Source organism: Schistocerca piceifrons, chromosome 3 (assembly GCF_021461385.2).
Source record: "Schistocerca piceifrons isolate TAMUIC-IGC-003096 chromosome 3, iqSchPice1.1, whole genome shotgun sequence".
Taxonomy (NCBI): domain Eukaryota; kingdom Metazoa; phylum Arthropoda; class Insecta; order Orthoptera; family Acrididae; genus Schistocerca; species Schistocerca piceifrons.
Genome location: NC_060140.1, coordinates 500,862,767 through 500,875,316, shown reverse-complemented (window position 1 = coordinate 500,875,316; position 12,550 = coordinate 500,862,767). Strand labels below are relative to the sequence as shown.

Sequence of the window (12,550 nt, the reverse complement as noted above, 5' to 3'; positions counted from 1 at the left end):
AACACTGACTGGCAGTTCGCAAAAACTCCATGAATGCATCAGTGGGAAGTAAATCTTTGTAACATTTATGCATAACCAAACTCCCTCATAAATGAATACTTTCATCGGTGTTCATTGCTCTGTTGCTCCTGCCACAGCATAAATGGTACTCATTTACATTGACAAAAGTTCTTGCCTATAGGTAACAAAGTCACCGATGAGACAAAATCTCAGAAAAATGCCATGAAATATCATAGTGGAATAACATGAGTGGCACATTCTGGAAATAACTACACAACATTTTCAAAAGTTCCTTTATTGTACCAAAAATGATTATTCTTACAAATATTTGATGCATAAAATTTGGCACAAAGCTACTTGTAATAGTTCCAACTAATAAGGAATGTTAATTTACAACAAAAATGCCAAGGGCTTTACAGAGCCAAGAATATTTCAACAGATATTGTTTGTGCTTATCAGTATCCTGTTGCACTGTACTTGTATATTTTTATAAAATATCATCAAGAGATGAGTGTTATCACATCTACAAAACTTGCAAAAAGTTTTTACTACAACTATAAATAAAAATAAAATTATTTATTGAGCTCATAATCATCACTTTGTAAGTACTAACAAATATGATACTCAGTATGTGAAAAATTAGAACCTGGGAACAACTAAGTTTGGGCTGAACCTGTGTTATTTTCTACAAGTCAAATATGAGAATGTTTTGGGAATGTTCACAGTAGTTAGCAATAAACATTGTAATTTAATTTAAAAATCTGTATATATTGCAACTGCATCACTGTGAAATGATAGTACAGCAGTTAGAGGCAAATTGTATGTATTTTGAACTCCCCATGGAAAACTAAGTTTAAGAATTCGGCCTCATGATGTCAACTTGGTGCTCAAGTTGTGTGTTAGGAACCTCAAGTGTGGGGAAGACTAGTGTTGGGTGTGTCCAACTGCCTTATTTAGAGTGGTGTATGACGGAAGTGGAAACAAAAACTTATGTCCAGGCAGGGTTGAACCGAGCACTTCAGTTTCATAGCAGTAGATGTGCAGCACTTCTCTCAATGGAGTAAATCTCATTGGAGCTTCACAAAGTACTGCCATTCAACCTGCCTCAGTGTTAATGTGAAAAAAACACACACACACACACAAAATAACAAAATATCAGAGCTGCTTTTGACTCCAACCACCAGTCTTCTCATCACCTGAAAGCACTAGATGGTTCATAGACCAAGTAACTTGAAGGGAAATTTATTTTAAATCACAAAATATAGCAAAGCATCAAAATAAAAATTGATTTGGAGAAGACCAGAAAGAAGATATATTACACTCTTCATTGGTGGACAAAGACATCTTACATATAATAATGTCTCTAAGTAGGTAATCATACAAAGTTACAAAGCAGTCAGTGTGATTCTGAACGATCAGATTTCATAAATACAGAACAGTCCTACAGAATGCTGACCAATTTCAAGCATGAGCAAACACCCCAATAGAAATGGAGTGAAACTTTAGTAAGAGAACTGCTAACAACAATTACAGTATCAAATGTTCCACAAATAAGGAGTTCAAACAATGGAACAAATCCAATATTATGAAAAGGACAGACTGCTACTCATCATATAGAAGATATGTTGAGTCATAGACACAACAGAAAGACTTATATAAAAGTGAGCTTCTGGCCAAAAGGCTGACTTCTACTTTGAAAAACAAACAAACACACACACACACACAAACACACACACACACACACACACACACACACACACACACACACACACACTGTCTCTGGCCATCAAGGTCAGACCTGGTGGCCAGAGACAGTGGTCATGTGTGTGTGGATATGTGTGTTTTCTATGTTAGACAAAGCACTTTTGGGCAAACGCTCACTTTTGTAGCAGTCTTTTTTGTGCCTTTCTGTAACTCAACACCTCCTCTGTATGGTGAATAGCAATCTATCTTATTCACAAACAAGGAGCTGTCAAATGAAAGTTGTTTTTAGGAATCAAAGTGAACATATTTCTTTACCTGAAAAAAGAGGAGAAATTTACAATATATTTAGTACCTAAATTATTATATTTTGTACATGACTGTCCTAAAATTACCACTCCTCCTCTGTAATTACTGTTTGTCTTTAAAGCATCTCATTAAAAATAACTCTGCTCCCAATATAGCTAAGTTTGTTTCCTCCTCCATTTTCAGACCCCCTATTTTTCTTGTAATTTTGATGAGGGAGGAAGGGGGAGAGGGGGGGAGAGAGAGAGAGAGAGAGAGAGAGAGAGAGAGAGAGAGAGAGAGAGAGAGAGAGAGAGAGAGAGAGAGAGAGAGAGAGAAACATCGGCTGTATCTTCTCTATTGCAGCATTGAGCTGAGTCAGACATAGCCAGAATGAACTGCAAGAGACAAATCACCCAATGTGTTTCAGATAATATGGACCCTTAAAAATGTGTTTCAGATAATACAGAAAAAAGATCAATTTCAAGTGTTCAGAAACTTAAATCTGTTAGTTATGGAAACAAGCGGTGAAACGTAAGATCGACACATGAAGGATTATTACCCTAACAGATGTTAGTTGAAATGTTGTTTGAAGACTAATACTGCAGTTGGAGTAGTGCAGAAATTACTGTAACTGCTTAATGATGTTTGAATTTGTGCACTTTTTGTAGCAGAATATTTTCACACTCAACAGCGAAAGTTTTAATACTTTCGAGACTTGAAGCTATCTACTGGAATGTTAAGAGTGAAACTAGTAAAATATTCTGTAAATTAATCAGAATTTATTTACTAACACATATTGTTGCAGTCATGTACAAAAATGACACACAACATTTAACGGGGACAGTTAATTTTGACTCCAAATGCTTTTACCATGTGATATGTATCATCTTTATAGTAACAAGCCAACAGTCAATGATTTCCCAAGGATCTTAAAAGATTTTGAAAATTTGCAGTGAAAAGCCTCCAGCCAGATTGCTGGTTCCTTGACAACTTGAAAATGCACATGCCTTTATCAGAATGGCAAAGTATTACACATTTCACCGCAGTAAACTATTTGATGATATTCCAATTAAGAAATTAACAATGTTTTATTGATGACATGGTAGCCTATAATGAAGAACAAAAAAAGGACAATATTTCAATTTTTTTAAAAAATTTGGAAATAATTCACAGTAGAAACCAGAGAAAGACAGGTAGGGAGGAGACATTCACTTTCAGACAAAGAGAAAGTACAAGTAGATACTTCATTTAGTGTAATACTGTACTATTATTATTTATATTTCTGCAATGTGGGGACTTAAGGAACTATCACTTTTTTCTAATTTATTTGAAACAAACATTAAATTTTTCAGGGTTTTTGATGAGAATGCTGATACTAAAAGTGAGTCATTCAGCCAGACAACTTTTGAAATGAACTACTGAAGGGAAAAAAGTCATCTATTATGAAAACAAGTCAAGCAATATTTGTACATTACCACAATTAAACAGCAATAGGAAAACAATATTACCCTTTACTAAAGCTGGTTGTTCTTATCAAAACAAACAATTTTAGTAATAATTTAAATTGAAGTCTCCAACAGAAAATGCAAGACTTGCAATAACTAACACTCCATAATATTCAATAAATAGGAAGTTTTGGATAAAAGTTTAAAAATATATTACAAAAAGTGGCTGCAGAGCTCAGAGTTTGTATTTTTAATTTTTGTATTCTTTTATATGTGGTAAAGCAAAAACATACTGGAATGCTTCAAAACACATGAAATTTTATCCACAGCAGATACAAGTTTTCAAAAATAGATCTATTTAATTTTAAAAATTAATTGCAACATAGTTGAGATTCTACAGAACATGATTCTTAAAGTCAGTGACTAAAAACTATGTAACTGTTTAAGAGCATAGTTCTCGAAAACAGTTCTTCACAATCAGCAACTTCAACATTATCAGGATACAGATTCTTTCTTCAGACATGAATAAAACAAGTAAAATGTACTGAGATTCTAAACAACAACTGCCACTTAAAGCAAAAAATTTCGAAATTACACAATTTAAACTGACTTCCTCACTTTCATACTGACTATCTTGTCTTCCATTTGCAAGGATACAACATTTTTCAGGAAGACTGATAGTTTCTTAACATACAAAATGTGCAAATATAATACATTTCATGGTATACTTAAGTTCTTACATTTATGAAGCCAATCAACAAAATGGTATAGACAGAGTTTAAAAAAATGTTCAGTCAATAAGACAGTAACTGTCCGAGTCCCAACGAAATATTGAATAATTACCCAGCTGTCAGAAACATTAGGTGGCTATTTCTGAAATGCTAAAGAATCTGGGTTAGAGGCACATTATGTAGTTAACTTTTGAGTTTAACAGGGCAGTATGTCTTGCTATACGAGATATCAAGAAGTTCCACCATTTCATACCTTTCCCCTACAGGTCAATCACAAGGACGTTTTATCTTCTGTGCATTTCTAATAGTAAAATAATAAGACTTAGTTTTCATTTCCGTCCCATAAACACAAGCAAACACACACCCTTTCTCTTAAAAAAATTTAATATTGGAAATTTCTTGTGATCCTCTCGTTTCATTCTTCTTTCCTTTCTTTGTGTGCACTATCTTGTAAACAACTAATCTTAGTCATGCAAATCTCAAGTTTTGCTAAACTGGATTCAGTCAAGTCACTGTTTCAAACTTTGTTAACAAGGATTCTTCCATGGGTCTATGTGCTTATTAATAATACAATGCTTTTCAATGCAAACATAGTACTTGAAATTTTACAAGCTTGAAACAGTTTAGTCTATACACAAAAATGGATCATCATATTTACAAGCTTACTATTATTTTTCACTTTTCAGAAGAAGCACACAGCAGATGCTACGGCAATTAACTTCTTCCAGTATTGTCCACACAGTTACACAGGCAAAGTTTTATGGCCGGCATAAATGGTCCTTGCAAATAGATTTTTGGTGTTTTATAACAGAGATATACCTACCGAATATTTCATCCGAGGCGGTAGGCAATATTTCATGTATTCCACTGAGATTTCTGCATTTCTATTTGTCCTTCCAATGTTTTTGCCAGGTATATAACAAACAGCTGTATATGAAAAAATTTGAAACAATAAGTATATATCACACACACAAGCTATCACATCTCTACACTGTCATTCTATGCTATCATTATGCAACCAAACTTATTATAGTACCAACAACAGTAACAAATCATCAGAAAATATCACATTCTGCCAGTCAAGATTGACAAGTAAATTTCGAAAGCGCTAAATGGAAGAGTCATGTAGCTGGTGCTTGATGCCTGAATGTTTTCTGAGTAGTCCAAAGAGCCAAATCCGGTGCCAATCTGTATCCAATGACCTGGGAAATGTATCAGTACTTTTTAACTGCACCAGGTTTAAAAAAGGATTTTACCATGACATGTTGACAAGTTCATTATCCTCGATGGGTGGTGTTAAACATTAAAGTCCAGTTCATGCATGCTTATTAGATTCTCCAATATCTTGATAACATTTTATCCAATGTCCCACAATGAGCTCAGGAATACCATACCGTGTTCCAGGCTCTGATACCATCAAAGTGGTTACAAATAATCTGTTAAAAATGTTGCCTGCTTGTTTGGAAGCCATTTTTGATAGTGATGCACTTGTGCAAACTATGTAGTCTTTTTTGTTACCTGTAATTTATGGTGCCTTTAAGCATGCAGACATTCATGAAGGGTTATAATAAAAGGCAAAGCTGAAAATCATGCCTATGTCATAAATCTTCAGTTGAAGGATCATGATTGTTTCTATTATTAAACATATAATCAAGCTTAAGCTACATCTTGCCAAAAGTAACGCCATAAGCATTTCTATTTCCTTTTGCTTTCATCATTTCCTGGAATTAGACTTACATACACTGCATCAAATCAATGCTAGTATGCTTGCAAAGTTTTATTTTCATTGTATAACATATTCCAAAATAAACCAAAGCCTACCTCCCTCTACTTATATTTCAATTTTCAGACTGTCGTCTGGTGCAGTTAAACTTCAACTCGCCACTTATGTTTTACATGTAAGTTTAACAGAAATAGAACTATTACCTATATACAACTTGTAGTTTCTGCAGATTCAAAACTGGTAGAAAATATGTCTCTTCATCTGTTCAGACATTATATTCAATTTGCTGTCTGTCTTTACAACTGAGATTTCACTCGTCATCAAATGGACTTAAATGACAGACTATCAATGTAGACTCATTGTATTAAATTCATTCATTTGTACTTCAGTGATTTATGCTAATTGCATTATCCCTTTTAACTTGCATTATAAAAGCAGAAGAAGAAACTGGAAATGACTTCCACACTTGATAAATTGCCATTTATGAAGAGTACATTCCAGAACTGAATAGGGACCGACAACAGTAATAGTAATAGTAGTAGTAGTAGTAGTAGAAGACTGCTCTCACTGTCAAAATGGGAAAGACAGGGCAAGAAAGGCAACTAAGAAACTCCATGTAGTCTTTAACAATATACTGTTCTTGAATCAAACAGTTTCAGAACACTTAATTAGCGTAATACCAACCTGGGATAAAGCTATGCCCAAAGCAATGCCTGCGATGGTGTATAAATTTCTTTCTGCCCAGGAACGCACAATTTCTATGCAGCCACTTGTCCACACTTTCTTACTAGCTTCTGCAACCTGTAAATGAGTGAACCAGATTACAGTACAAACATTATTTTACACCCTTTACACTCTCTCTCTCTCTCTCTCTCTCTCTCTCTCTCTCTCTCTTTCTCTCTCTCTCTCCTCCTCCTCCCCTTTCGTGAAGATACTTATTTATCTGCTGGACCTTGCAGATGTACATGTGAAGTGTAGCAGTTCACAGAGCCAGACAGCAAAGTACTTACACAGGCATTCTACTTATTCAGTTTTGGACATACATCTTGGATAGTATTATTTCTTCTTCTGGTATTTCAGCTGATAACCTTACAGCCATCTTCAGGCGTGAAATTTCCTGGCAGATTAAAACTGTGTGCCAGGCCAAGACTCGAACTCGGGACCTTAGCCTTTCGTGGGCAAGTACTCTACCTTCTGAGCTACCCAAGCATGACTTCGAGAGCTTCTGTGGAGTTTGGAAGGTAGGAGACGAGGTACTGGCAGAAGTAAAGCTGTGAGGACAGGGCATGAGTCGTGCTTAGGTAGCTCAGATAGTAGAGCACTTGCCTGCGAAAGGCAAAGGTTCCAAGTTCGAGTCTCAGTCTGGCACACAGTTTTAATCTGTTAGGAAGTTTCATATCAGCGCACACTCCGCTGCAGAGTGAAAATTTCATCTTCAGGTGAGTTGCTAGCCTAATGTAAATCACTTGGTACAATGCTGTGCAGTAAATATGTGTGTGTGTGTGTGTGTGTGTGTGTGTGAGAGAGAGAGAGAGAGAGAGAGAGAGAGAGAGAGAGAGACAGTGTCCATCACAGATTAAACTTTGTGTGTTTAAGCGTAAAACAAAGCAAGTGCAAAGTCAGCAAATCCACAGCACTTACAAATCATATGTTCAATTATTATTACTAGTGATGCCGTGCTGTAATGCCAGACAGTGAAGACTGAACAATAATTCCTCTTAGAGCAGTGTGGTTCCCATGATTTGTCAAGCTGGAAATCCTAATCTCAGTTGAGTAGCCTGTGTGATAGTTGTTTTTACACAGCTGCCTTAACAACTAAATCCCAACAGGATGAGGCTGGGATCCTGAACACTATTCCCCAGGCCACTCCATGGATTATGGAAAGGTCAAGGTATTTGTGACAGCCTCATCCTACTGAGATTCACTGATCAAGGAAGCTATGGAAACACAATTAGCAGACAATGTGCTTAACCAAGATAAGAATTTTCAGCTTGACAAATGGTTTTCAGCTGGACAAATTGTGATGAACTTGTTTCATGTCTGCACTCTCAGAGAAATAATTGTTCCGAGTCTTCACTGTCTGGCAGTCCAGCACAGGAAACCAATTTTAACAATAAATCACATTAATTTTAAGGCACCATGGATTTGCTGACTCGGCACTTGTTTTATTTTAGTTTTACAAGCATAAATTTTTATCTAGGAGTGATACTTTTGTTACCAATTTCTCTGACGCATGCATGCTTATTCTACAGTATTGGGTGAAGTAGTTTAAATTCTGCTAGCAGACAACCTTGAAGATGACTAAGGTTTTCAGCTGAAATACCAGAAGCAGCAATAATACTTTCCCCAATGCATACCTGAAAGGTGACTGAATATTCTACCTTCTCTGCAGGCTTCAAAAAACACAGGCGTCATTATAAAAAAAATCATCACTGTGGTTAGAAACTTACAGGGAACTGGTCATAGACAGCAGACCACAATTCTAAACAAAGAATTGCTTGCACATACAATTTAAGGAGAGGATTTTAGATCGTATACAACAAATCTCATCAATAAACACGTGTCTAATTGTCTTGGAAATGTACCCTCCAAAGAATAAAGTAGGAAGTGTACTATCAGTGATACAAAATATTCAATCTTATCATTACTGGTCTTTCCAGCAGCAACAATGTAAGTCAAATTCCTATTTTAATGAAAGTGTTACTTATAATCTTCTGTTATTTACTTTGGATTATTCACATGTGACCACAAAAGATGTTAGTCTATTCTGATTCGTAAGCGGCACAACAAGAAATTGGCAGCGAGGGCAGTCTTCACATTCGAGAAAACAGTTAATGTGCTGGACACATTTTCAATCAAGTCGGCAGCCAGAAGGACGAAGATGATGTCAATAGTGTCAAATTCTTGCTACGCCTATTTTTTGTAACAACATTAAAAGAAATGAACATATAATTTGTATTACAAAAACTCCGAGTCAGTCTTGACATCTTGAAAAACCAAGGGTTGTATTCTGATCTTGTCATTATTGTACTCGAATCTGTACACATTGTGCACAAATAAAACATTTGGAAGTTGTTGAAATTAATTTGACAATAACAGTGTTTCGATTTATTTTGCAAATCCCGTGAACAGAATTTTTGGATGACATGACATTGGAAACAGTAATGGCATTTTATGAACACACTTTATTGAACACAAAATTCAATTTGTCGCTCATGAAAAGATAAAATTAATCTTTGTTCCTTAGTTTACACCAGCAAACAAATAGATTTTCTTAATATGTTTGGTGGAAAGAAATCAACCCCAATTGATAACTGAGGCTGAACTTTTGTTGAGTTGGACTGTTTTAAACTGTTCATTGAAGTGAATGATGGGATTTAAATACAATTTGCATTTTATATGGAAGCAAGATATTATGTACCAGAGACTATTTTATTCAGCTGAATGGAAGTAATGATGATATCTGGTGAAAACATAACTCACAAATTATAACTAAAAGGTGCAAATTCATGAAAATTTCATTAGGTTATAGGCCCATATCTCTTATAAGTGAATATTTAAAACTGAAGGGTCAATGTTTACAGACAAACAGGTGGTACACACTAATTAAATGTTTTTAAAGAACAAACACACTATGACTATCTGAATTTACAGATAGTACAGAATACAGCGGAACATAATCTTTGTTTTAGCCTAGTAATGAGAAATTCAACTATTCTGGTTGTAACTGGTTTCAGAATTGGTTACAGAAATAACAGAATTTAACTGGTATATAACAGATTTACACCCACTTTCAGGACACGAAAGCATACAAGAACTTGTCAAAAATAAACTATATTCTATATCTAAAAACAAAGATGATGTAACTTACCAAATGAAAGCATTGGTATATTGATAGACACAAAAACAAACACAAACACACACAAAATTCAAGCTTTCGCAACCCACAGTTGCTTCATCAGGAAAGAGGGAAGGAGAGGGAAAGACGAAAGGAAGTGGGTTTTAAGGGAGAGGGTAAGGAGTCATTCCAATCCCGGGAGCGGAAAGACTTACCTTAGGGGGAAAAAAGGACGGGTATACACTCGCACACACACACATATCCATCCACACATATACAGACACAAGCAGACATATTTAAAGACAAAGAGTTTGGGCAGAGATGTCAGTCGAGGCAGAAGTGCAGAGACAAAGATGATGTTGAGTGACAGGTGAGCTATGAGTGGCGGCAACTTGAAATTAGCGGAGATTGCGGCCTGGGGGGTAACGGGAAGAGAGGATATACTGAAGAGCAAATTCCCATCTCCGGAGTTTGGATAGGTTGGTGTTGGTGGGAAGTATCCAGATAACCCGGACGGTGTAACACTGTGCCAAGATGTGCTGGCCGTGCACCAAAGCATGTTTAGCCACAGGGTGATCCTCATTACCAACAAACACTGTCTGTCTGTGTCCGTTCATGTGAATGGACAGTTTGTTGGTGGTCATTCCCACATAGAAAGCTTCACAGTGTAGGCAGGTCAGTTGGTAAATCACGTGGGTGCTGTCACACGTGGCTCTGCCTTTGATCATGTACACCTTCCGGGTAACAGGACTGGAGTAGGTAGTGGTGGGAGGGTGCATGGGACAGGTTTTACACTGGGGGAAGTTAAAAAGGTAGGAGCCAGAGGGTAGGGAAGGTGGTTTGGGGATTTCATAGGGATGAACTAAGAGGTTACGAAGGTTAGGTGGACGGTGGAAAGACACTCTTGGTGGAGTGGGGGAGGATTTCATGAAGGATGGATCTCATTTCAGGGCAGGATTTGAGGAAGTCATATCCCTGCTGGAGAGCCACATTCCGAGTCTGATCCAGTCACGGAAAGTATCCTGTCACAAGTGGGGCACTTTCAGGATTCTTCTGTGGGAGGTTCAGGGTTTGGAGGGATGAGGAAGTGGCTCTGATTATTTGCTTCTGTACCAGGTCGGGAGGGTAGTTGCGGGATGCGAAAGGTGTTTTCAGGTTGTTGGTGTAATGGTTCAGGGATTCAGGACTGGAGCAGATTCGTTTGCCATGAAGACCTAGGCTGTAAGGAAGGGACTGTTTGATAAGGAATGGGTGGCAGCTGTCATAACGGAGGTACTGTTGCTTGTTGGTGGGTTTGATGTGGACGGATGTGTGAAGCTGGCCATTGGACAGATGGAGGTCAACGCCAAGGAAAGTGGCATGGGATTTGGAGTTCCGGAGATGGGAACTTGCCCTTCAATATATCCTCTCTTCCCGTTACCCACCAGGCCTCAACCTCCGCTAATTTCAAGTTGCCCCCGCTCATACCTCACCTGTCATTCAATAACATCTTTGCCTCTGTACTTCCGCCTCGACTGACATCTCTACCCAAACTCTTTGCCTTCACACGTCTGCTTGTGTGTGTGTGTGTGTGTGTGTGCGCTGGGTGTGTGTGTGCGCGGGTGTGTGTGCGCGCGGGTGTGTGTGTGTGTGTGTGCGTGTGCGTGTGCGTGTGCGTGTGCGTGTGCGTGTGCGTGTGCGTGTGGGTGTGGGTGTGCGTGTGTGTGTGTGTGTGTGTGTGTGTGTGTGTGTGTGTGTGTGTGTGTGTGGGTGTGTGGGTGTGTGGGTGGGGGTGGGTGGGTGTGTGGGTGGGGGTGGGTGGGGGTGGGGGTGTGTGTGTGTGGGTGTGTGTGGGTGGGGGTGGGTGTGTGTGGGTGGGGGGGTGGGTGTGGGTGTGTGGGGGGTGGGGGTGGGTGTGTGGGGGGGTGGGGGTGGGTGTGTGGGGGTGGGTGGGGGTGGGTGGGGGTGGGTGTGGGTGTGTGGGGGTGGGTGTGTGTGGGTGGGTGGGGGTGGGTGTGGGTGGGTGGGGGTGGGTGTGGGTGTGTGTGGGTGTGTGTGTGTGGGTGGGTGTGTGTGTGTGTGGGTGTGTGTGTGTGGGTGGGTGTGTGTGTGTGGGCGCGCGGCGCGCGAGCGAGTGTTTACCTGTCCCTTTTTCCCCCCCAAGGTAAGTCTTTCCGCACCCGGGATTGGAATGACTCCTTACCCTCTCCCTTAAAACCCACATCCTTTCGTCTTTCCCTCTCCTTCCCTCTTTCCTGATGAAGCAACCGTGGGTTGCGAAAGCTTGAATTTTGTGTGTGGGTTTGTGTTTGTTTGTTTGTCTATCAACATACAAACACTTTCAATTGGTAAGTTACATTATCTTTGTTTTTAGATATATTTTTCCCACGTGGAATGTTTCCCTCTATTATATTTATATCATTAATCCTTAACTACTATGGTCATTCACAGGAACACAATTACTATGGAGGGGTCTCTCAGACTGCATTTTTCTGTTTATATATCAAACCAGAATTTTGCTGAATATATATAGTTTCTTGAGTTCCAGTCATTCATTACGCTTCTTAGAGGTGGCTTTTGTAGAAATTTGATTTTTTTTTAACACTGCGGTATTTTAAACACTTCGACAATTAAAACAAAGCGAAATCTGGAGTATATTTTTATTTTATGAGTTATGAAAATAACAGCAAATAGTTAGCTCTCTACTCACACATAGATTTTCATGAGAGGTATTATATTACAAATTGGCAATGTCACTAGGTGGAAAAAATCCGACATGACTTACGATAAATTGTGTGCGAAGTCAGCTTTCAGTTTACAACTCACTTTGCAATGTACAGCGAAT

General features: G+C 38.3%; 1 protein-coding gene across 1 annotated transcript in view; it reads right to left on the bottom strand.

Annotated features, from left to right (window-relative positions):
* Positions 1–279: 279 nt before the first annotated feature.
* Positions 280–12,550, bottom strand: part of LOC124787787 (tetraspanin-33-like) — a 75,362-nt gene continuing 63,091 nt past the window's right edge. The window contains exons 6-7 of the mRNA XM_047254690.1: positions 6,573–6,689; positions 280–5,092 (exon numbers count right to left, since the gene is read on the bottom strand). Of these exons, the coding sequence (XP_047110646.1) occupies positions 5,021–5,092; positions 6,573–6,689 (189 nt within the window). The 3' untranslated portion in view covers positions 280–5,020. The remainder of the gene's footprint in view (positions 5,093–6,572; positions 6,690–12,550) is intronic.